This window comes from Erpetoichthys calabaricus, chromosome 14 (assembly GCF_900747795.2).
Source record: "Erpetoichthys calabaricus chromosome 14, fErpCal1.3, whole genome shotgun sequence".
In the NCBI taxonomy this organism is placed as follows: Eukaryota; Metazoa; Chordata; class Cladistia; order Polypteriformes; family Polypteridae; genus Erpetoichthys; species Erpetoichthys calabaricus.
The window spans coordinates 91,998,555-92,025,674 of record NC_041407.2 but is presented as its reverse complement, the minus strand read 5'-3'; the positions used below and the strand labels follow the sequence as shown (position 1 = coordinate 92,025,674).

Here is a 27,120-nt window from a genome sequence, read left to right as displayed (position 1 = left end):
CATCACTAACCACCCTTTTTTCTTTAGTACTTTTAAAAGATTATTTGGGAAATAGTCGATATGTGGATACAAATTTAAAATATAAACACCTGTTTATTCAATCTAAAATTATCTTGGAAAAAGTTAAGTAGCATAAAAAGTGATAGAAGTCTTGATAACTTTATTGAAATGTATCAATTGGACTCCTTTTCATTTTATAACTCTATGGATGCTGTTTGTATGTATTTTTGATCTGTTCATTATTGAATTATGCTTGTATTTACATTTATATCCATCCATAAAATTTCATAAAAGGGGGATATATTTACATGTATTTGTTTAGCACACTGTTTTATCCAAAATGACTTACGAAAAAGATTACAATTGAGTAAATATCAATTTGGAGGACTGTTTGGGAACACATGTTACTGGACAAGGTGACAAAATAGATTACCACAAAAGTAGAGCTCTGAACAAGTACAAGTGGGTATGATTCCTAGATTACAAAATCACTCAGACAGAAATTCATTAAACAAAAGAGTCTTAAAATGTTTCTTAAACACAATGAGAGACTCATAATTTCGAATGGAGGTGGGCAGTTTGTTCAACCAGCTAGGAGTTGATATTAATCTGCATTGAGTTTTGATCACCAGATGCTGTTCATCAGGGGACCTGCGAGAGCGAGAAGGACCGTTGGACCTCACAGTTGTTTCCATATATATGGGTGTTGTCCCATTGACTACCTTGTAGGCACGCATCAAGTATTTGATTTTAATCTGTGCTGCGTTGTGCTTCACACTCCCATCAGATATGGTCTAATCTTTTAAATGTTGCATAGAGTGAATCTGCAAGACCAAGACGCCATAGCAACATGGTCCTTGAAGAACAGCTGGTCATCAATCACCACCCAAATAAGAGAGGTTTTATTTGCATTTGAAAATTCTGTTTTTGAAGTTATATTAGAAAAATGGTAATATAGTATATGTTCTTTTTGTATTTGTATGGGAACTCTTTTCTCTCTTTTTATGTTGTACTCGGAATATTTTCTTGTCGGACTGTTGCTGTGAAGGGGGCGGAAGACTAAGGCTTACGTCTCTGGCCCCGCCTGTTGTTGGTTCCGGGTGAAAGGAAAGCTTATGTGACAGGCAAACCTGGATTTCGTGTTGAACCACACGGGGACAGGACCCTCCACTCCCCTTCGGGGCTCAGAACTTAACAGCCTGTCACAAACCAGTAGGTACGCAATTTAGAAATAGTCGCTTTTTACCGAGCGTAGTAAAAAAAGAAAAGTTTCGGGAAAACAGCCAGATTGAGCTTTCCGTTTCAGGGCAGCGATCACGAACACCCCGTGTTACCCAACGTTTACATGATTTAGTGTATTCTGTCGATTAGAAAGGGTGGGATTTCAGTGCACGTACTGTAGTTTATCTTCAGGGCAAGATGAAGGTTCGCTTGCAGAACAGGTGCAGGGTGGGAGGAGCGACGACCACAGGACTGCTCAGCCTTCCTAGTTCGGCCATAATTCAGTCTTGATGTCGGCATGCAGAGGCAGTTGGATCAGGCAGCTCTGCTGACCCCGTAAGAACGGAGATCGTGTTTGGACGAGAGCCTCTTTGCAGGTGTCCGCATATTCCTGGCCGAGTACCTTCTTTTGATGGACCCGTTGCCAAGGCGAAGTTGAAACGGTAAATTTCCAGAGTTCTGAACGTGATCGGTTTGTATTGTAAATTTTGACTCGTTTTTGGTTGGAGAAGGTGACAGTTGGACCCGTTGGTAAGGTAAAGACTTGTAGCTAGCAAAACAGCCGTCACCGTCGCGATTTCTCTCCACTCCGAGGTATACAGCGTCTTTTGCTTTAAAAATCAGCGACCCCCCCTTCCGAGGTGGTACTCAGGTGGCAGTCGGGGAAGAGTGCAGTGAAAATCGTAATGTGTGCCAGGGTTTGTCGGCTTTATTTTAAACCTTAATTGAGGGGAGAAGGCGTAACTTGGGCGCTGGCTTGGCTCGTGGGAAACCTTCAGAGCCTTGAGATTTCATAAGTAATTTCACTCTAAGTGTGCGATTCGAGGTGATTGTGCAACCATGCTATAAAACGACACGTATTTCTTTAAGGAGAACGGAGTCCTGCTTGGCAGAACTCTTTTGGAACCACGCCGGGTTCGGCTGTACGGGACGCGATTGACCCCAGAGCAAAAAGCAGGGCTTCGCGCGACATGGTGTTTTTGTGGACAGGATACATCCTCCGTTTTTCTAATCCTCTAAATCCAGTGAGTGTGTATTTAGTCAAATGACATATACTGTATATTGAACACATCTCTTTATTTATAGATGTGTTGTGTATTTTTGCCGGAGGAGTCAGACGCCTGACATCTGTCAGGAATTCGAAGTGCACTGAGCTTAGCGGCGACGCCGGATCTGCAAACCGGATCTGCGAACAGCAGAGAGGGCCGCCTGGGGCGCCGATGGCACCGCTGCTGGGGCACAGAGACAGGCATTTGTGTTCTATTGTCTGTTCATCAGAACCACCGTTCACACTCGCACTTGTTCTTACTGTATTGTGCCTGATGCTCGTGCAGCAGCCTGTATTTGTAGAGCGTTGTTTCTCTTCATGTCAAACCTTTTCCACTATTCCCACTATGTCTCCATACTTCATTTTTGTTTCTTTTTGAGCTACTTTTCATTTCAACTTCATTTTTTCTTTTTGTTATGTTTTCATGTTTTCATCTTTTTACTCTAGTTATGGATGTTATTACTAAAGGAATAAATAGATCAGGACTGCTGTGCATGGTATATGCGGGAGACATTGTGCAGTGTGGCATCAGTAAGAATATTGTAGAAAGGAAAGAAGGGAGAAGAATATTCTTAAGAATATTTTCAACTATTGTCACAGGAGTATCAAGATGCTTGAAGATGGTCTTTGCTTTTAATATGCTGGGCTATAATTTTCATTCTGATCTCCTCAGACAACTTTCTCCTTTGTTTTGTGTGGGCCATGTTCAGTGTGGGACACACCATTATATCAAATACGACTTTTTCAATTTAAATTGGCTGAATGACTGACTGCATAACAGGAGACGTGTGATACAAATTCAAGAAAGTGGTTAATTTGAAAAATCACTCAAATCCAACGAATGTGTCCAGGCCATTTTAGAAGATCTTTGTGGGATAAGCAAAACTTGATCTCTTTTCACACAAAGGCTTGGAGGTATACAGGGGGTAATTGCTGTTCATTTCTTTTCACTTTTCAGGGGGCATAAAATACTTTTTCAGTGAGCTATAAGGGTCTCAACAAATTTGTACACTTCTTTTAAGCCATACAGGGCTGGTTGTCAGATGCCCTAATGGGTATTTCACTGGCAATATCACCTCTGGGGGAGCGTGCCAGTATAAAGGAGGGGCCATTACTGAAATTATTTGTCTTAAGGGGGAAATTCAGTCTTTTACAGAAGCTCAATAAATAAATTAATGTTATAATAAGCAATAACAACTCACTCCCCAAATACCCACCAGAATTACTAAAATGAATGACTTGGCTAAAGATAAAAAGAGGACTCAGAATCACTGTGAGGTACTATACAGGCATATTGCTGCAGCTATTAAGGAGCCTAAGCAGCATTTCTTCACACTTCTGCTGAATGTTTTATTGTCTGAAAGATCAGGTCCTTTCCATAATGGAAGAAGTCTCAGAAATAGATGTTCTGGGACCAAAAATATAACACAAGGAAGAGTGGGTGACATCAGTTAATGTAGCTGGAGACCCTCAGGCTGACAGGTGACAGCAGGGTGTGCCTCCTGTGTGTTATAATTCTTCTGGCCTCTGTAGTATTGTCTGGCTCTTTTAATTGCAGTTGAGGTTCAGGTCTGTGCAGACATCTGGGGCTGCAGTGGGGGCAGTTTTAAGAGTTTGGCTCCAGAATGAGTACCTGACCTGACAGAAGTGGCCCAGTGCTCAAACTAGAAGCAACTCTAAAATAGGACTTAAAGGGCTTTTCTGGCCAAAGATCAAGTGAGGTTAGAATCCACAGGGCAGGTGCTAGGAGTTCATTTGGTAGTAGGAAGAGGAGGCCTGTGGTTGGGAAGGGTGTGGAGGAGTAGTTGTGGCATGATACATTATGGTAAGTGCCCTAGGCACACAACAGGTTAGTGAGGGCTGATAACATCTGCATTTAGGGTAATTGTTTCCCCTTTCAATTTATGGTTAACACTTCATTGTGCTTTATTTTTTGCATAATAGATCCAGCTTTGGTCGGCACCGTGGTGCAGTTGTTGGTGCCTAACAGATCTGGATTCCCAGGTCTGAATTTCACACTTGATCATTGTTTGCACATCTGTTTGTCTCCCACATCCTCCACAGATAAGTTAGGCTAATTGGCAGTTCCATATTGGCACCAGTCCTGTCACAGGCTGGCACTCTGTTCTGAGTTGTGTCCCACCTTGAGCCCTGTACTGCCAGGATTGGCTCCAGCTTCTCACCACCATATATAAGATGTCATGGTGATTCTGGGTTAGGACTTCTAATAGATTTAAAGTCACATACATTAAAGCCAGATGTCCTTTTAACATCCCAATAAGGTGCACTTTAGTATGATTGGCAACTGTGAATCGTGCGTGTGTGAGCGAGTATACCCTGCACTGGACTGATAAAACACCTAGGGTTCACATGATGCTGGCAGGACCGGCTCCACTCCGGTGTTGCCTCTATGCAATTTTAAATTGGATTACGCAGATTCAGGAAATGGCTTAACAGATAAAATAAAATTAAATCAAGAAGGCGAGGGACAAAAACACTAAAGTGATAACAAAATGTAGTCATAGTTTAGAAATGAGGAAGTCCACATCCATTTGACCTTGGCCAAGTGTTCACTTCTTTGTTTTGTGTTGTTTAATTTGATTCATTCAGTCTTGGGTCTGATGAAGTTAAAGTGCGGGACACCAGTGAAAGTTTTAGAGTGGTCGACTGTTACACACTGCGGCTTATTAACAGCTCTGTGTCTTCAGAGTCTAAGAGCAAGTTGGTCAGTGTAGGCCAAGGGTCTCCATCTCCAGTCCTGGGGCTCTACTATGGCTGCAGGGGTTCATTCTGACACTTTTCCTAATTAGTGACCAGTTCTTGCTGTTAATTAACTTCTTTTTTTTGGTATTTAAGACTTGGACCCCTTACCACAGGGGTCTCCCACTCCAGTCCTGGAGTGCTACTATGGCTGCAGGTTTTCATTCTAACCCTTTTCTTAATTGGTGACCACTTTTTCCTGATACTTAACGCCTTTTCCTTTCATCTTGATTGACTTGTTATCTAGGATTCGGTTCTATAAATTGCTTAATTTTTTTCCTTAAACAGAAATGAGTTGCGATGAACAAATGACCAGATACGTCAGGACCTCAAACTCCAACCAATTTGACTCCAGTTTATTAATTAGAAGCCAATTCTTGTTGTTAATTAAACCCATTATTAAATTCCATGGCTTGTTGGTGCTCTCCATCTGCCACTGCAGCCATTTCCAAAACTGTTGATTTTCTTCTTTCTAAGAATACCGTTAAAATGTTTTGTGGACGTGAGCAGATCAACATCACTGAGACCTTCACATTTCTTTATTTTCAGATATTATATGATGGACAGTGTATTTCATTATTGTTTGTCTGCTAATTAATGGAAAAAGAAACAAGAGGTCTGAGTCTTAAATAGCAAATCAATTAAAATGAAGGCAAAAGATTACATTAGCAGTTAATACTGATCAGTAATGAAAAAAGTAGTTAGAACAGAACCCTGCAGCTACACGAGCGCTCAGGACTGGAGTTGGAGGCCACTGGTGTAGGAGGTACAGTTCAGCTGCCTTGCAGACTTTGTGTTGTTCCATCATGAATGGAAGCAACATGTCAAATCTGTCTTCTTCACTGTGAACATCAGTGATGGGCGTCCTGCCCCAGCCAAGCCTAGTTTGCAGCCCTTTTAAAGATTAGCAGGGTGCTCCTCTTGAGTTACACATGCAGGGACACCTGTGGTGCTGCTCTCCGCCATGTCTAAAGCTGTGAAGATGGACAAATCCTAGGCTGATGTCCTGATGCCAGTGAAGAAGTGTTTAAACTGTATCAAGGGGCAGAGTCTGCTGTGGGTGGTGTGTGCCCTGTCAGCTTTGACTGTCAGACTTTGATACCTTGGGGTAGTTCCCCTGAACAATTGAAGACCAGGCTTCAGTGAGTATAAATATTGCATGGAAGGTCAGACCTGGGCATGTGTAAATGTGTGTTTGACAGTGCCACCTTTCGAGATTCTATCCCAAATTCTTGGCTTTTTCCTTTTGGTGCTGTGCTAACTGTTATGGCATGAACCATTTTCCTGGATTCCAGTAGAATGTCTAGACATGCTGTTAGGTGGGAGGGTGAAGCCATTGGCACAGGCAGTGTGTCAGTTGGCAGGTTTTGTTATCGAGAAAATGTTCTTATAAATTTGAGTTGCAGTACATCTTGGATAAAACGATCCATCTTTGTAAAAAAAAATTTTTACATCAACTGTAATAAGCTATAAATATCAAATGACCAGTTTGTCAATCTGTTTATCTAGCTAGTATCTAGTGGATTTCATTATCTATCTATCTATCTATCTATCTATCTATCTATCTATCTATCTATCTATCTAACTCTTGTTTTGTTAGTGGGATTTAGGATTTAGAAATGCAAATTAAATGAAAGACAACTGGAAGCTCCCTAATTTTATCTGAGCAAAAAGTGTGTGTGTGTTTTCCCATGTGCAAGTGCATGCATGTGTTTGCACCCATCCAACTGTGACACCCTGACATTTGTTTTGAGCGTGTGAACCTTTCAATTTTTATTTCTACTTGTACAGACATAGTATCTTGAATGGAGATCACCTATCTTGTTTTGCCCTCTCTTGTACAAATCATAAATCATACTCGGTACCTAAGGGCAGTGATTAGATTAGGGCTCCTCAGGCTACTCTGAGAGCAGGCTAAGAGAAAAATCAGGAAGAACAAGAAGTAAGAAATAGTGAGAAGGTAAAGATTAGAGCCCGAAGGCAGACTGAAAGATGATGCTGGGCGGGAAGTTTTTTTTATAGTTCTATAATTATTGATCTGTCCATCCTCACTTCAGCAAACTCAGTTAATTCAGTTCAGGGTCACAGGTGTTAGAGACAATCCTGACGGCATTAGATGCAAGGCTGATACCCACCCACCCTGGCACCAGTTATAAGAATTGCTTTATTTGACCTCCAGTCTTACTCCTCTTGATAATATTAATAATGATTTTGAATGAAATGATGCAGTAGTACAAATTGCTCAGTTTTTATTTACGCTTATAAATTTTGTCTTTGGTAAAATTCAAATGGATTTTATTCTGATGGATTTCCTGAGGCATTTGTCCCTGTAATTCTTCTTAGACGATTGTTTTTTTCTATTTCTGAAAGAACTGCCTGCTATTTCCATTCTATCTTACTTAAATTAGAATCTCTTATATATATTTCTCTTCTGGTTTGTCCTGCTTCCACTTCAAAACCGGTCCAGCCCACACGCAGCCGACACGGCATTTCTCCATTCCTATTCGTCCTCCTCCAAACCCTTCCCCATGCTGCCTGCGGCTCCTGTGTCTTTACAACAGATTCTTACACAGCAAACATCAGAAGCTAAAAATTATCGTGAACACTTTCGAGAATACAACTCTTCTCTAGCATTTGATTCCATGAGTGCACAGATAACTCAACCTCCTGGCCACGGACCATATTGTTTTAAAATACATGGGCAAATTTATCACCAAATCTCTCCACTATACGCTAACACTTCTGCCTCTCCAGGATATGGACAGTTGTATGTTTTTGACACAACGCAAGCTACTGCAGTACGCTTACAAAATAAAGCAAACTCTGCATGCAGTGAAAATTTACTTCTCCAGCTAGATTCCATGCTCAGAACCATCAACCCCTTCGCTAAATCATACAAACACATGCATGAAATCGCTCAGTCCAATCCAACAGCCTCTGTATGAATGGTTTTCAAGGAAAACCCTAGGCAGGATTTACGACGATACAATGCCCCGACATGGCAGACCGATGTTGCAGCGAATTTCATTGGAGAAGATGGCAAACCGCCTGCTGAAAGGGATATTTGCATCTATCCCATAGGCAACTCCTGTAAACCGATTTCCATGCTCAATATGAATTGCAATCCTATGGTTTACCCACTTTTATTCCCTTATGGAGACATTGGCTGGCACAAAGATTTACAACATGTTCCCAATAAAAGAACCGCCAAGCGAATAAGGCTTACTCAATGCCAATTTTACGCATACAGATTAGCAATAAGGAATACATTTAGTATTTTGCACTGCAGTGGCAAACTATTCCAACAGTACGTCGTAGATGCGTATGTTAAATTACAGAGCACGCGTCTTAACTCTCTCAGATTAGATCAACAAGATCTGCGCGTGGAACAATACAAAGGACTATCAGACGCACTGCAAGCAAACGCTGAAAATAACAACGCACGTGTAGGCAAAATGATCATATTACCGTAAACATTTCCAGGAAGTCCAAGATACATGCAACAAAACAATCAGGATGCCATGGCCATAGTACGTAAATTCGGAAAGCCTGATTTATTTATCACTTTCACATGTAATCCTGCTTGGCCGGAAATTCTGCATGAAATTCTGCATGCACTGTCGGATACCCAAAGAGCAGAGCACAGACCTGATACCAGTCTTCAGCCACGGTCAGGAGTCCGTGGCTTTTTCTAGGGTTAGATCTTTCGACTCATTATCTGTCTTCTCCACCAAAACACCTATGCACAACTGCGTCTTTCAAGAAGTATTTATTTCTTCTTGATTTTTGAATTCCTTTCTCACCATTTTCCGTTCCTATTCTTACACCGCCGTATGATACGGTGGGTGTGGGCTAGTCCTATAATATTCCTGGTTTTGTTACCCAGGCCGCACACAAGTGTCCGTTATACTCATTTGCCTTATTCTGTTTACCTGTGCAGCACTGCTGCCTCATAGTACCAGTCACCTTGTCCAGAACGGGTTCCTCCTTTACACTTCATGCTGCCAGGTGATTCTGACCTCTGCAACCCGGAACTGGTTGAATGAATGTTTGCCTGTGTGGCAGTGAAGGTACAATGATTAGCACTGTATGTAGTCTCTCAAGTCCAAGCGTCTGGGTTTGAGTCCCAGCTCAATCACTGTCTGTGTTGACTTTGAGCATTCTCTTCTAGTCTACGGGTGTAATTCATGTGTCCCATTTCTTCCTAAATCCCCAAAACAGGCTGGTAATTTTAAACTGAGTCTAAATTGTCCCAGTCTGAGTGAATAAGCCATGTGTTTGACTGGCACCTGATGATACTCAAGTTGATCACAGCATTAGCTTGAGCAAGTTTAGAGGATGGATGGATAGAAGGCTTTCTCTGTCTTCCTATAACATGCTTATTGACGAAATGGGGTGTCACATGTAATATGATAATAAAGCAGGAGAGCCTGATCCTTGGGGGCCACAGAGGGTGAGCAGGAGAACCTGATCCTAGGGGGCCACAGAGGGTGAGCAGGAGAACCTGATCCTAGGGGGCCACAGAGGGCGAGCAGAAGAGCCTGATCCTAGGGGGCCACAGAGGGTGAGCAGGAGAACCTGATCCTAGGGGGCCACAGAGGGCTAGCAGAAGAGCCTGATCATAGGAAGCCACAGAGGGCGAGCAGAAGAGCCTGATCCTAGGGGGCCATAGAGGGTGAGCAGGAGAACCTGATCCTAGGGGGCCACAGAGGGCGAGCAGAAGAGCCTGATCCTAGGGGGCCACAGAGGGTGAGCAGGAGAACCTGATCCTAGGGGGCCACAGAGGGTGAGCAGGAGAACCTGATCCTAGGGGGCCACAGACAGTGCAGCTAATTTGTGCTCTTAGCTAAACTCCCATTTTAATTGCACATACCAGTCTTTCACAATATATACCTTTTGTTTGTAAATCCAAAAACTGAATTATTTCTGTTTAAGCATGACAAGCATGATGAAATGTTCCAGACCCTGTTTGTTTAGGTTTGGCTCTGTTTTTATCACCTGGTAACCTCCGTGTCCACTTTATTAGGTATACCTGGAGGCTAATACAAGCAATCTACTTGTCTAAAAGCCAGTCGTTTCGTTTCAACTCCATACCTATCGCATGCAGACCTGGCCAAGAAATTTAGTTGTTGTTTGACCAAATGTTAGAATAGACCCGACCTGATATCTCAGTGACTTTTACTGTCTTGTTATTGTGGGCGCCTGACGTGGTGGTCGCAGCATCTCAGAAACAGCTGCTCTCCTGGGAATATAAAATAATGCAGTCTCGTGAGTTTGCTGGTAGTGATAACATTAAGAAAAAGGGTAAGTGAGAGAGATCAGAGGAGAACTGAAAGCTCTATTTAAACTAACAGTAAGGCCACAGGTAGCACACAACATTAGTTTGGACACCTTCCCTTTTATCATTGCTGATCAGTTAAAATGCCAAGGGGTAAACATCACAAGTAAATATGAAGCTCTTTTCAACAAAAGTTTGCTGTCTGCATGGAAAAACTTAAACAAGACATGCATAGATGGTCTGCTCTCCATCTCACTTTAGCTGGGAGAATTAACACTGTCAAGATGAATATCCTTCCTGAGCTTCTTTTTTACTTCAAAGCATCAGCATATACATTAACAAACCATTTTTTAAGAAGTTAGATTCAATCATAACCTCATTTATTTGGAATTCAAAACATCCACGCATCCAAAGGGTGACCCTACAACGACCTAAAGCCGAAAGTGGCATGGCTCCACCTAACTTTTAGTTTTATTACTGGGCGGCAAATATACAAACTACAAAAACCTGGACATCGACACAAATAGATGAACACACACAGGCTTGGTCCGTAATTGGAATAAAATCCTGCAGTACTTCTTTATATCCCTTGCTTTGTGCCCCTGTACATACAAGTTATCATCAATATACTAACAACACAACTCTCCTTCATTCACTCAGAATATGGAACCAATGTAGGAAGTACTTCAAGACAGAGAAGCTTTTATCTGCGGCACCGCTACACAATAACCACCTTTTTCCGCCCTCTCAAACTGAGACAGTTTTTAATGTTTCGAAAACGTATGGGGTAAGTCACTTAGAGATTTGTACAAAGATAATGTCTTTGCATGGTACGAACAATCACACTCCAAACTTAGCTTCCCATCAACACAATTTTTCCACTATTTCCAAATTAGAAACTTCACTCAATAAAATCTGCCCAGTTTTCCTCACCTCCCTCCCATTTCTATACCGGATGTAAGTCTTGAGGACGCAGACAGCATTTCTATAATATATAAAAACATTTGTAAGTCCCTTCCTTTCAAAGATCCCAGAGTACAGTGGGGAAAGGAGTGGAAGGCAATCATGCACAGAATTCACTCGAGCTCCATATGCGCAAAGCATTCAATTATTCAACTTAAAACCTTTTATCGAGCACATCTGTCTCATTTGAAATTGCCCAAAATGTTTCCAGAGCGAGATCCAACCTATGAATGTTGCAGTCGAGCTCCAGCCTCATTGAGCCACGTGTTTTGGGCATGTATCAAATTAACATAATTCTGGACCAAAATCTTTAAATGCCTATTGGACAGCCTTGGTGTCACAATCTCTCCTAATCCACTAACACCTGTGTTTGGTGGGCTCACAGAGGGGCTTAAAGTGGAGAAGGACAAACAAACTGGAATTGCCTTCACATCACCGTTAGCATTTAGATTTATCTTGCTCAACTGGAAGAATCCTGGCCCACCACTTTTAAGCCAGTAGTTAACTGATGTTATATACTATTTGAAACTGGAGGATCTGTTGAAAACATTTTCAAAATCTGGCAGGACCTAATCAATAACATTTTAGAATATATTTGGAGAAAAAAAAGTTTCTCTTCCCTCTTTTCTACTCTAATCTGTTGGTCTTCCTCTCTTTCTCTTGGGTGGGGGTTGAATTGAATTTAGTTTTGTTAAGTTTGACTTGTTTGTATGAAGTGTTACTTGCTTTTAATAAAGAGAAAGGCCATATATATTTGTAACAGCCTTTTACAACATTTACAGAAGAGCCTCTCTGAATTCATAAAACATCAGCCTTGAAGCAGATGGACTGCAATGACAGAAGGCCACCTCAGGTTAAATACACACAAGACTGGACGCTTAAAGATTGGAAATACTGTATGTTACCTAGTGTGGCATGTTTCTGATTTTACAAAGGCGATTGAATGGTAGACTTCAAAACTTTGTACAGCGTAAGTCCATGGATCTGTTTTGCCTTACGTCAACAGTATAAGCTAGTAGTGGTAGTCTAATGGAGTTGGGAATATTTTCTTGGCACACATTAGGCCCCTTAATATCAATTAAATGTCAGTTGACCGTCACAGCTGCATACCTAAGGATTGTTGATAACCGTGTGCATCCTTTTATGGCCACAGTCCACCCTCTTTCAAGTGGATACTTGAGCAGGATAACATGCCACGCCACACCACAAAGCACCTTTTTCTCCAGCTGGTCCTTCAACCTTGACAAGTGACCTCAAGTTTACTCCATTGGCCTGCACAGTCCTCAGATCTCAGTCCATGAGATGAGGTGGAAAAGTATGTTCATGGTGTGATTGTGTGGTGCAAAATCAGAAGGAACATTGTGATGATATTAAGTTAGCATGAAGCAATATCTCCAAAGGATGTCTCCATGGCTTTAATAAATTAGGCTGTTCTGAAGTTAGAAGGGGCTCTGTAGTGAAGCAAGTTGGGGGTGTATGGTGGTGAGGAGTTTTTAAATAAAAACGGTGTGGCTCAGGCTTTTCGGCGTGGGTGTGTGCCGCTGCAGTGCGATGGCAATTGGGACATGCAGGCACGATCAGCTCAGCTGGTTTCCTCATTGACACTCTGCAGGTCATTAAGCAAAGCACCTGCACCCGTGAAGTGTCAAAGCTCCTGAGTAGGACAGGGTGGGATAGTGTAAGTAAAAGAGATGGAGAACAGGGAAGAAAGCGCTGATGTGAGATGAAAGGAGTTCTATGGGCTTGACGGAACATTTTGTTAAGGAGTTTGAGTGAGTGCTGCAGCGTTCTTGTCAGGTGAGATAAGGGGAATCCACTGGAGCTGTTTGGAGGAGGGAATTAAAAGACATGGCAACATCTGTTAGATGGGCAAGACGCCCTGGGAATTGAGGCTCTCAAGGTGGTACGGCTTGGATCTGCTTGTTAAACCACAATTGATGTGTGAGAGGTGCATAGCAGTGGTGTCTGGTTGAGGTCGCAGTTCGGGTGGTGTGTGGTGCACTGAGGTGAACCCCAACGTCCTGACGAGGACAAAAAGTGCATGCAGAAGGTTTTATATCTCTCCACTGTTTTGGATTTTAACCAATTTATTTGAAATGTGTTTATTTATTGATTTTATCTCTCACAAACTTTTGTTTTTATGGATTTTTTATTTAATGACTACTCTGCACTGCACTCATTTTTTTTTCACACTGCCTGTTTTGAATAAAATGCACAATGTACTTTTGCACCATTCTTGTTGTCGTGTGTCCTCATTGCACTACTCCATCTCGGTCATGACTATCGATGACCCAGGTTCAAGAAGACTCCCTGGGACATCACAGGCACCTATCCTGTATTAAATCAAATGCATCTAATAAAGTGGCCACTGAGTATGTAGTAGGTTTCTGTAACTGACAGCAGACAGGTACTGTACAGTCACAACGCTCCGGGATGTTGGGTTTGATTCCAGACCCCTCATGTCTACGTGGTGTTTGCTTGTTCAGCCAGTGCTGAATTTTCCTTCCGTATCCCACCGGCACATGGATTGGGTTGAATGGCGCTGTTAGACGGACCTCTGATAGAATGGTGTCCTGTCCTGTCCTGTCCAGGCTTGGTTTGCTACTTTTGGCCGGTGCTGCTCCAGCTCTCCACAAATGTCTACTGCAGTATAAAGTGGGGTTTTGAAAATGTATAGATGGAAACTAATAGAATATGATATGTTTACAAAATATAACACTAAATAAGGAGTCACCTGTGGGGCAATAATATAACTATCAAAGCATCATGCTGACACCCCACCCCGCACAGGGGTCACCATCTGTGAAGTTAATTTTTTTATTTCTTTCTTTTAAAAGAAAACAAATATTTAGTGTATATATAAAATAAATCTCTAATGCAGTTCAGGTTCATGGGGAGTTGCTAGTGAGTATGGAGGTGTATGTGTGTGGCCGCACTCTTTAATGCTCTGCCTTTGTTTCTGCATAAATTTGGATACAAGCTCGATTAGAGTGACGTTACTCTATGACTTTTTGACAACTGACTTTGTTGAAATAAATTTACATAAACCTGCTCAGTGCCTTTTTCATTGCTGCTGGCTTACATGTAACCAAGTTTCAATTCTCAGGCCTACTCAGCATTTGTGTGGAGTTTGCGACTTCTCCACATGGGTTTCCTTCCACTCCCAAAGCTGTCCATGTTGGATTAATTGGAACCCCATCCTGAAATACTAATGTGGCCTATCAATGTTTAAAATGAAAATGTAATCAAATGTATGCAAAGCCTCCAAAGGTTCAAGGAAGTGCAGGGCGGCTCAGAAATGTGAACATCTTCATTATTGGAAATGTCTTTGAAGTTTGTTTTTTTGTCTTCGCAGGAATGGGGTGTAGCATTTTATGACCACAGTGTGCTAGGTGGCATTTTAACACTTTCTCACTTGTCCTGTTCCACAGGTTCTGATGGAGGTGGCCCAGAATTTCAATTGTATGGCAGCCTCCAGGGTCAGTGTCTTCCTCGGTGTGTTCCACATGGCAGCTGCTCGAGCCATTCTTCTCCTTCTCTGTCTTGGTCTCTTTCTGCTGTCCACAGGTAAGCCTGTCGTTCTAACAGCGAATCCAACATATTTAGGGAGCTATGGGAATAGTGTGTTCAGAACATAACTAAAAAAAGTGATATGGGATAGGATGGTTTACTTTCACAATTTCCTAAAGGACTTCAGAAAACTGTGAAAAAAAATTCCATGTTTTCCAAGAGGAGGCTACAGAGAAGAGTGATGTGGGAATGTGGAGCAGAGCAAGAGCTATAGAGATCCATAAGGGATTAGAGGTGATGTGAGGTGGCATGGTGGTACAGTGGTTGGTTCTGATCCACCAACCTATATTCAGATCCTGATCATGGCCTGTGTGGACTTTGTATTTTTTCCCCTTTCTGTGTTTCTTTTTTTTCCCCTCTGGGTTTTGCCAAATATGTGTGTTGTAGGTTGGCTGATGATTCTAAATTGGCCCTGTGTAATTCTGTTTTTGGGTACATGGATGTGTGGATGCCATCATATACAGGGCTTCCTAACATCTTAAACCTAACTGACTGTGCTACCCAGCTAAGATGGGTTGAAATCTAAGCAATCAACATAGACCTCAGTGTTAATGTTTACAGTGCCTCATGCAATGCATATGTCTCTGTTACGTGCAGTTTGGTATGGGATTTGTAATAGCAGCATTGCAGTTTGTGGTGCACCATCTGTTGGAAAGAAAAATGCAATGCATACGTCCATTATATGCCATTTGCTATGGGATTTGAAAAAAGCTGCATTGAAGTTTGTGATACACCATCCATTGGATTGGCAAATGCAATACATATATATCTGTGATATGTCATTTGGTATGGGATATGTAAAAGAAGCAATAATGTTTGTGATGCGCCATCTTTTGGAACGACAAATGCAACACATTTTATTACTGAAAGTGGTTGTGATACACCATCTGTTGGAATGACATTAAATGCATATGTTTCTGTTCTATGCCATTTGGTCTGTCAGTCAGTCAGTCATTTTCCAACCTGCTATATCCTAACACAGAGTCACAGGGAGCCAATCCCAGCCAACACAGGGCGCAAGGCAGGAACAAATCCCAGGCAGGGTGCCAGCCCACCGCAGGGCACACACGCACACACACGCACACCAAGCACAATTTAGGATCGCCAATGCACCTAACCTGCATGTCTTTGGACTATGGGAGGAAACCGGAGCACCCGGAGGAAACCCACGTAGAAACAGGGAGAACATGCAGACTCCACGCAGGGAGGACCCGGGAAGCGAACCCAGGTCTCCTTACTGTGAGGCAGCAGTGCTATCACTGCGCCACCATGCTGCCCCCATTTGGCATTTGATTTGTAAAATCAGCATTAATGTTTGTCATGTGCCATCTGTTGGAATGAAAAATGCAATGCATATGTTTCTGTCATGCCGTTTCATTTGGGATTTGCAAAAGCAGCATTAATATTTCTGATGCACCATCTATTATAATGACAAATGCAATGCATTTTATACTAAAAATGTTTGTGATGCACCATCTGTTGGAATGAGAAAAGCAATGCATATGTCTCTGTTATATGCCATTTGGTATGGGATTTGTAAAATCAGTGTTAATGTTTGTGATGCGCCATTTGTTGGAATAACAAACACAATGTGTATGGCTCAGTTATACTGTATGCTATTTGTTATGGGATTTGCAAAAGCAGCATTAATGTTTGTATTGGACCATCTGTTGGATTGACAAATGCAATACATTTTATTGTTAAAAATGTTTGTGATGTGCCTTTTGGAATGACAGAGACATGGCAACCGGACAGACACAGAGACAGAAACACAGATACCTATACTTTTATTAAGGTGGATGATGTTTGAACAGACTCCTTCCCCCTGGAAGTTTCAGTTAGGTTATGCAGGTCTGAGAATATTATGTGTGCATACAGATAATGAAAGAAAGGGAAGTTAATGCTTTGCCTTGGAGACAGCAGGGTGAAAAAGATGAAAAAAGTAATTGATGATGATAAGAGTAGTAATGAAAAGTATATTGTGGTAGTCCAGAAATAAACTGGTGACAAGTAAACAATAAAGGGTCACTGGCAAGAGAAGTACAACAGTGTGAAGATGAAATATGTAGCTGCACAATAAATTAAAGGCATAAATCTGAATTGAACATCAGCAAGGGAAGCATAAAAAGAAACATAGAGCAATGTGAGTGAACATTGGAATGCCATCCATCCATGTATGGACCCACGTACTCCAAATTCAAGGTCACAGGCAGCCTAAGGTACAAGCCAGGGCCCGAGCATGGGCAAGAGTGCCAGATCACCACATGGCACAATTATGCACACCTCAGTGCTGGGCCAATGTAGACGTGCTAATTGAGCTAACACACATCTGAGGAAAAGAGGAGTACTGAGAGAGAGACCCCTACAGCAATGGGCAGATCGTGCCAACCCCAGACACAATGGTCTCTGCTTACCACTGCACTGCCATACTGCCATCAGATCAGTCTTTATTTTTAAATCAAATGACCAGTGCATTTTACTTCATTTAAATGTGGTTATTTTTATATTTTAAATACATTTTTTTACCCTGTACATCACTCAGAACTGGTCACGTTTCCCCAGGTCAACCTCTGAGTCATTTTCTAATAGAGAAGTTCATTTATTTTACCTTTCCCACGTTGTTTCATTCTTTAAAAAACTTTTTTTTTGTTGTGATAAAGCAGAGCTTTGTCAAGCTCCATGAATATCCATACAGATTTCATTTGTAAAGAGAGACCCGTGGCATTTCTTGGGGGGGGTTGGTGAGGTGTCTGCACACAATGCCCATCTTGTTTGAACCCGAGAACTGAGCTCTTCTGTTCCTGCCTGGTAACCCAAGTGCAGGCTGATCAACTGTTCGGGAAAATGTCGGGACAGTCATGGTTTTTGTTGGAATAACATCTGCAAACTTTTCAGTGAAATGCTCCATTTATGAATTAAAATATCTGCTCATGCATGAGGGTGTTGGATACTATCGGTACTGTTAGAGGCGTACGCTTTTGTCCAAATAGACAGAAGTTCGTAATCTGCATTTTTTAGGAAAATGAGTCTGAATATGTAGCGCGGCACAGAGATGTGTTCCAGTTTCTTTGACAGATTCCTTTGTCACCTCATTACAAACCTGTTTGGCAAAGTATTAACTGTTGTTAGTTACTTTGTTTTCAGTTCTAAATCCAGTTGTCACTAAAAAAATCTGCAAAAACCAGTTGATCAAAAGTTACAGCCGCAAAAGGCTTCACTCCTAGCTAGTGTCAGCTGCAGACTACAAATTAATGAAGCCAATCTGGAGAAATGGCGACAGGCAGAAGTAGTGTTGACACCTCAGCGAGTTGACTGGTAATTACACCGACAGCTAGCAAGTGTACTGGGGGCAGCCCTTTAGGATTAGCTACATTTGAACAGACCCTGTGAAGAATTTCATGGGATACTCCACCCTGGTGTTACATTTTTTCTTGTTTTATATATGTTACTAGGGGGATCTGCCCCCTGCTCGCTTCACTCACCAACCCCCCGGGGCAAGCGCCACTATCTCGCGGCTGAGCGTCTCAAAGGGCGTCATTAGAGAAAGCGAATGTATTTAAAAAGTTGTTATACAGAAGAGTATGCAGGGCGCGGGAGGAAGACAGTTTTGGTCCTTAGTTATTACAGACAGCTACTTGAGCATTTCATTACAACTGTCTATTTTAAATACCAATGGATAATTAAACATAGTTTTAAGTAAAAGAGTAAAAATAGAAGTAAAGTGTAATAAAAAGTAAATACAAATTTAAATTACATTAACACCTCGTCAAAAACAATATTATGAATTTATCCTCTAACTTACATTTTATAAATGTTGCTTTTTTTGCATTTCTATTTGCATATTGTTCAGGATATTTTTATCTTTTTCATTTATTGGATAATGCTCTTTCTTCTTGATTTTTATTATATTCAGCTCTTCTTTGTCCATTTTCGTTTTTGCAACACTAATTATCAGCTCTTGCCACTCTTTTTCTATCACACTCTAAAATTCGACCTTCTTAAATAGATAATTTGCTTTTCTGCCTTGCCATTATAACTGACTGCGTTGATGGGGGAGTTAGCACTGAGTGTGTCACGGGGTGGGACGGAGAGAGGATGTGCGCAGTAGGAGCAATGACTGGGCGAGAGGTGTGGAGGGGAGTGGTCAAGGCTGAATAACGCGGACACACGTTTTTAATATAATAGAGAGATATACCCATGGAGCTAGAAGTGACAGCTGAGTAAATCTCATGAAGTTTGTGAAATAATAGAAGCCAATGGTGACCAATGCGGTACAACAGTAAATAATGTAAAAAACATCAGAAAAAGAAACAATCTCCCGTTACTCTTGCATAATCCACATGTCATTTGTCATGCATGCATTTGTTGCTAAAATGTTGTGAAATATAAGCTTCTGAAATCATCTGCACACATCAAAAACAGGAAATCTATCTTAACTTTAACTTTGTTATCCCTTTTAAGAGAAATTCATTTCATTTGTGCATCAACAAAAACTTAACATGGACATGTTTAAAAATAAAAAGACATTGAAGGAGAAATGCATTACAAAGAACCACGTATACTGTATCTGAACGCCAACATGCATACTTAAATCAAATGTACATACAGTGCCAGTGTTTTCTCTGTTTTGTTGCATTACAATGTGGACTTAAAATGGAATTTTATTTGGATTTTATGTAATGGACTTATCAATAAAGTCAAAATTCTTGAAGTGGAATGAAAATAAAACACCTTGTACCTATATAGATATATATATATATATATATATATATATATATATATATATAAAAAAGTAAAAACTGAAAATTTGTGAGTGCATATGTATTCATCCCCTTTACTATGAAACCTCTAAATAAGATCTGGTCCATCCAATGAATTTCAGAAGTCACACTATTATTTAATTAGGGTCCACCTGTGTGTCACATGATCTGTCACATGATGTCTGTATACGCAGACCAGTTGTGAAAGGCCCCTGACTCTGCAACACCACTAAGTAAGCAGCATGAAGAACAAGGAGCACACCAGACAGGTCAGAGACAAAGCTGTGGAGAGAAGTACAGATCAGGGTTGGGTTACAAAAAAAAATATCCCAAACTTTGAATACCCCACAGCAAACCATTAAATCACTTATAACAAAACTGAAAGAATATGGCACCACTACAAACCTGACAAGAGAAGGCCACCCACCAGGATGCGAAGATTATGGATGGACCGGGGGAAGAGTGCAAATTCATGGCATTACCTCCATAACCCCCCCCCCCACACACACACACACACACACACACAAAAAGGATGTACTGGTGCCTCATATTGGCAAGAACGGCAGAGCCCTTTGTTGCAGCACTTCTGCCACATCCTGAAGTGCTGCCGGAAGTTTATCACTGGACACCTGGAGCACTTACAGGTGCTCTATAAAAGGAGCCAGCCACCACTACTGTGGGAGCCAGAGTCGGGAGGAAGAGATGAAGAAGAGAAACAAGAGAGAAGGAGAAAGAAGAAGAAAAGTTCTGTGCTTGGTGGTACTGTGATTTGTGCTTAACTGTATTGTGCTGCTGTGGAGAGTGAAGGGAAAGCTCTTGTCCACATGAATAAAAATGTGTGCTGTGCTGGAACTTGTGTCCTGGTGTCTGCTCGAGTTGTGATTGGGTGGCTGGAGCAGCCCCACCTGGTCACACCGAGCAAGCAGGGCCCAAAGGATAACACTAAATGAGCTGCAAAGATCCATGGCAGAGAATGGAGCATCTGTCCATAGGAGCACTTTAAGCCATACACTCCACAGAGCGGGACTTTATGGACGAGTGGCCACTAAAAAAGTAATTGCTTGAAAAAAAACCAAAACAAGAAAACATGTACAGAATTTGGCCCACAGTATGTGGAGGACTCCATAAACACATGGAAGAAGGGTCTCTGGTCAGATGAGGCTAAACCTGAACTTTTTAGCCATCATGGAAAATGGCATGTATGGCACAAACCCCACATTTCCCATCACCCCGAGAATACCATTCCCATATTAAAGCATGGTGGTGGCAGAATAGTGCTGTGGGGACAGTAAAACTGGTCAGGAAAGAAGGAAACATGGATGGCACTAAATACAGTATAATTCTTAAGGTAACCCTCTGCAAGAGAGTTGAGACTAGGATGAAGGTTCACCTTCCAGCAGGACAATGAATGACCCTAAACATACTGCTAAAGCGACACTGGAGGGGTTTAAAGGGAAACATTGAAATGTCTTGGAATGGCCGAGTCGAAGCCCAGACCCCAATGCAACTGAGAATCTGCAGAATGACTTGAAGGTCGCGGGACACCAACGTAACCCATCGAACCTGAAGGAGTTGAAGCAGTTGTGCCTTGAGGAATGGGTGACAATCCCAGTGCTGAGATGTGTTAACCTGGCAGAGACTTGCAGCAAAAGGTGGCTCTACAAAGTCTTGGCTTACTTTGAATACCTATGCACACGTAAGATTTCCGTTTGTTTGTCTTAATTATTGTTGGTGTCGCAATAAAAAATTATTTTGGCACCTTCATAGTGGTAGTCGTGTTGTGTAAATCAAATGGTACTTACCCTGCAAAAATCCATTTTAATTCCAAGATAGAATGTGACAAAACAAGACAAGCACGGTGGGGGATGAATACTTTTGCAAGGCGCTGTTTACTAAATAAACTTGACACCCATTTACACAGTGGCCCTTATGAATCTGCCAAATCAATAATGGCGCTGTATTCCAGTTGCCTGTTCTCATTAAATTGCCTACTTGTTCAGGGTACAAATGTTGTCCTTTATCTGGGTGTTTTTATTCAAAATGGTAAGAATCTGTTTATTACCACAGAGCTAAAATGACATTTGCAATGTAGTGGGTGTGTGGGATCATTGAGCACTTGATGGAGATTTTTAAAAATTATCTCCTCATATTGTAACAATCCCACCAAAGCTCAAGGCAAGAAATGCTACAATGACAGTTGAGTATTAACTGAAGTTCTTTTGGTAATGATGAAGCTAGGTTGTTCTGACTTTCTCCTTCCAAAACTTGCAGTCACAGAAAAGACAAGAAAAAAGTGCAACAGTATCCAAAGGACAAAAATATATATACTGTATACTAGACATTAAGCCCGTTACAATAACGGGCGCTAGAACAGTAGTGCATAAACATTAGTAGGAAGTCTACATTAAATGGCAAGGGACCGTCTGTTTTCTGTTACAGTAATCCTGGCTTATATGTGGCTATAATATGCGTCACTGTATTGTGTGCCTTTAATTTTCTCTCTCAGTAATACGTCTCTCCAGCAAGTACTGTGCAGTTCCCCAGCAAGTATTTTAATCTGTGCTGGCGTGCAGCTGATTATTGTATGTGTGGCGTCTCCCCAGCAACGTATTTTATGTGCGTGAAAATAAATCTACTTTTAAAAGTCATCCTATTGTAATATCATGAAAATTCGTATATTTAGGAAAACCCCTTCAACGACTGGCACTTTACCGGGCCAAGTTTGTTAATCGCAAATCTGACATCATCAGAGTGAACACTTGCACAACAACAAACACTAATCCCACCTCTTTGGGGAAGCTGCTCTCCGCGTCTCAGTACCCGATTGGATTTTTCGTGTGTTATGTTTTAGGTCGTACCTCATTTACCGAAATCCGATTGGATCGGCCGCGCAATATTTTATAGGTCCCGCCCTCTCTGTCTTGTGTGACGCGTCAGGCGGCCTTTGAAGCATCTGCTTTGAAGCATCGTACCGTGCCCCGCGCATGTGCACTTCACCAGAAGACACACACACACACGGACACATGGACGAACACAGGGGTTTTATTAAAGAGGATATGTATATACTGGTCAAAAAAATTAAGGTAACAATTAAATCACACATCGGATATCGATGAACAAAATATTCAACTGGAAAATCTCTACTGAGTAATTCTATGTAATTTGTTCAGAACAAAATGATCAACGGTCAATGGAAACCAAAATCACTGACCCATTGAGGGCTGATTTAAACATCAGACCGAAAATCAAAGGCCAAAATTGAAATCTCAGGCTTATCCAATTTGCATGAATTTCATCACAGCAACTCCTAATGTGACTCGGTAGTGTCTATGACACCAATGTGTCTGTATATGCTCTTGATGAGGCAGCGGATGGTGTCCTGAGGGGATCTCCTCCTAGACCAGGGCATCAGTGAGCTCCTGGACAGTCTGTGGTGCTACTTGGTGGTGTTGGATGTACCGATACATAACGTCCCAGAAGTTCTCAATTGTATTCATGTCTGGGGAATGTGCAAGCCAGTCAATGGTACAATGCCTTCATCATCGAGTAACTGCCTGCACACTCTGGTCACATGAGGCTAGCATAGTCCTGCACCAGGAGGAACCCATAGCCCACTGTACCAGCGTAAGGTCTTGCAATGGCTCTGAGGATTTCATCCCAGCACCTAACAGCAGTCCCTCTAAGGACATGCCTCCCATACCACTACCATTACTGAAGAAGACAGCATTATCCTCATGACAGAAAAGGTTCAGGTCTCACCTTCATGAGATGATCAGCTAGTCAGGACTCAAGGGCAGTTTTAAAAAGGCGGGCAGGTGGCCACCTCACCAACCATGTCCATGACGACAACAGGTGAGTCGTTTATACCTTTCCAGTTCGGCGTTAATGGAGTCCGTCTCTTTAATTCTCCTTTTATCAGACGATGATGCCTGGGCTTAGATCGGCCATCGTCTTGCAATTTCCTTCCTTCTTCCCTTTTGAGTTTGGCAGACTAACCTCTGCCTACTAACTGGAAGACTGCCTCAAAATCCCACTCACAAACTGTCATTCCTAAATGTCTCATATGATATTTTTGGTAAACCCCCTAAATTAAAACTCAAAATCTACATTTCGATCACGTAAAAATTGCTTTATTTCAAATCTGTTGTGGTGGCATACAGAGCCAAAATTATGAAAATTGTGTCACCGTCCACATACTTATGGACCTAACTACTTGAGCTGGATTACATTTACACCTGCCATTAAAATGCTTGTCCAGTGTCTGATTGCACCATCCATTGCTTTTTGAGTGTCTTGAGCATGGGAAAGGCATTATATATTAATATTATTATTGAGTGACAGTGGGCTCAGTGGAAGAAGTAACCCAGCAGGACTTCACATAAATAAGCCAGACTGGAAGTTGCTAAATTGCATACTGGCAAGCCACAGTCTTCTAAGAAAATGTTCTTTGGGCAGATGAGACAAAAACTGAGGCTTTGTAGCAAGTCACATCAACCGCATGGTCACAGATGAAAAAAATGAAGCTTTCAAAAAAAAGAACGCCATACCTGCTGTGAAACATGGAGGAAGCTTGGTTATCTTTTGGGGCCGCTTTGCTGCATCTGGCATGGGCTGCCATGAATCTGTGCAGGGAACAATGAAATCTCAAGACTATCAAGACATTCTGGAGTGAAACATCCTGCCCAGTGTCAGAAAGCTCTGCCTCAGTTGCAGGTCATGGATACTCCCAACAGGATAAGGACCCAAAACACACAGCTAAAAACACCCAAGAACAGCAAAGAATAAAACAATTGACTGTTCTGAAGTGGCCTTCTGTGAGCCGTGCTTTGAATCCATTCAAACATCTGTGGAAAGACATGAAGCATGCAGCCTGGAAAAGACCCCCTTCAACCCTGACCCAGCTGGAGAAGTTTGGGCCAAACTACCTGCAGACAGATGAAGGGATCTCATGGAGATCTCCAGGAAACGCTTGTTTGCAGTGATGGCCTCCAAAAGTTAAGCAAACAAAATGTTAGGTTAAGGGTCCCATCATTTTTGTCCACGTTATTTTCATTTTTTTTTTTTTTTTACTATTTGAAATATTCTTTTGAATCAAAACTCCAAAGTAATGTTTTTTTTAAATACGAAATAAACAATGATGGGTGCCAATGAGCTTTGTCAGTTTCAAGTTCTTTCAGAGACATTTGTGGGTTCTTCTTTGTTTGTGGAAAATTGTCCACGTCTGTACACGTGTATTCTATGCAGGATACAAACGGAGAAGGTTCAGTTGGAGACCATCTGCCCTGTTTGATGGTGCATATCAGAGCCTTACAGACAGACCCCGCCTGAAGCGGATATTTTCAAATTTTAATATCCTGTTCAGCCAAATGCAGATGGTCTTCAGACGTGCAGGAGCTTGGCCTGTAGGCGTTTCTGCCAGTCCTGCACCGTTTCTGTCTGTAGTGTCTTCATTTTAGCTTGCACAGTTGGAAGTCATTCAACCATGCGCACCTCCTTGTCTCCATCACACGCATGAAAACACACGTATACACATACACCCATGTAATAAACATACTGTACAAGCAGCCTCAAGTAGATGGCCACTGCCAGTTCATCTGTGGTCAGAAATCTGCAGTGTAATGTTCTCACGTCTTCTTTCTTAATACTAAAAGCATGTAATTATGCATATACAGGCATGTGAAAAAGTAAGTAATCATTTTTCCTTTGCACCCTCCCCCACTATAACCTATCATCTATGGGGGAGGAGCGAAAGCTTTAGATTCGTCAAGAATTTCAGTCTCGGGTTTTCGATGGATCTTGATATTTTCGGGTCTCCTGATACCAAAAATATTGATGCTGTATGCCAATGATGTGTGCGTGTGTGTGTGTGTGTCACATTTTGTAGAGCTAAAATGGCTCTTTGGAAAAATACCAAACTCGAAACTTAAACCTGCTATGAGATGACAATGTGGTTTAGTTTTTGAGCCAAATCTTGCAAGAGAAAGAGGCACTCAGGAGGAACCCTCAAATCCCATAATTCTGCAATTATTTATGAATTCTTCTCGTCAATTGCTATAATAATGACCTGTTTTATGATCAGAAAGATCAGCATGAGAGTGGTAAATAATTCCTGAAATGTTATAGAATATTTTGGGTAACTTGGTTCCTAGGGCACAAAGCCTACTGATGCTCACGTCCGAAATTTTTTTTCCTACATGTGTGGACAGAGTAAGATTTGATCTTCGTTTAAACAGTCATTAGATAAAGGTGATAGTGAAAAGTCAAACAAAATGACACCTTTTATTGGCTAACTAAAAAGATTACAACATGCAAGCTTTCAAGACAACTCGGGCCCCTTCTTCAGGCAAGATGTAATACAGAAACTGGAGTTCCCTCTGTTTATATGCACACTAGGACAAGAAACAATATTGGTACATCTTTAAGTGAGAAATCTTAAATGTAAAAATTAAGACTCCTTCAGGCTAGGGTTCATTTAACAAGAGAGAAGAACAATGTATGGTCAAGATCTTTGGATAAGATAACTGTCCAACAAAGTCTTTTGAAGTTTCCAATGTGTTTTTCAATACAATACCTTAGTACTACAGATAAAGGTGATATTAATATGCAGTAATTAATTCCACAACTAATGAACAAATGTGCTGTTTCCTTCTGTGGAAAAAATTAAGCCCCATCTTGACTCTTATATGTTGCCTCATCAAGTCGGCATTTCCTCTAACTGCCTAGCAGTTTCTTAACATTGACTGGTTGAGATTTTTCCCACTCCTCCATGCTGAATTCCTTCAGCTATGTGACGTTTGAGGGGTGTCTTGCATGCACAGACCTTTTTAAATCCCCTCACAGCATCTTGATGAGATTTAGTTCCAGGGTTTGATTTGGCCATTCCTGAACCCTCCATTTCATTCTTTTCAGCCATTCCTTGGTAGATTTACTGGTATATTTAGGGTCATTTGTCATGTTGCAAGGTCCATTTTCAGTTGAGCTTCAGTCTTTCTGACAGATGGTCTCACATTATCTTCATGCTCTGGCGCAATGAAGAATACAGATTCTATTCCAAGATGGTGAGCTTCCCAGACCCTGATGCAGAAACATAACCCAAACCAAAACATATCCACTACCATGCTTTACAGTTGGCATCAGGTTCTTCTGTCTTTAGTTTTCACCGAACATGTAGATAAAAAGTTCCAGAAGACATCTGTCCAGAACAAATTGTTCCAGATGTTGGGTCTGTGCCTAGGTCTTCATGGGTAAATTTTAATCTTGCTCTGATTTTCGCTCACTAGGGGTAAGATTTTTTTTTTTTTTCTGGCACATCTCCAATGTAGATCTGATTTGTGTAGCCTTTTTTCTAATGATAGACTCCTGCACTTGAACATCAACCTTGGCAAAAGCTATCTATAGGACCTGTGATGAAATTCTGGGCCTCTTAAAGACTTCTTTCAGCATCTTGCTTTCTGCTCACAGCCTGAACTTTTTGGGACAACCTGGTCTGAAAAGTTAGCAATTGTTTGAAATCTTCTCCA

At 41.5% G+C, this 27,120-nt stretch overlaps 1 protein-coding gene across 3 annotated transcripts in view; it reads left to right on the top strand.

Moving 5' to 3' along the window:
- Window positions 1-1,071: 1,071 nt before the first annotated feature.
- kiaa0319l (KIAA0319-like ortholog) overlaps window positions 1,072-27,120 on the top strand; it is a 51,005-nt gene continuing 24,956 nt past the window's right edge. Inside the window, exons 1-2 of one of the 3 annotated variants that reach the window (XM_028820000.2) lie at window positions 1,072-1,216; window positions 14,702-14,837. In XM_028820000.2, the coding sequence (XP_028675833.1) occupies window positions 14,708-14,837 (130 nt within the window). In that variant the 5' untranslated portion in view covers window positions 1,072-1,216; window positions 14,702-14,707. Of the gene's footprint in view, window positions 1,665-14,701; window positions 14,838-27,120 lie in introns of all 3 variants that reach the window. The other 2 variants (XM_028820002.2, XM_028820001.2) reach the window with 2 other exon arrangements.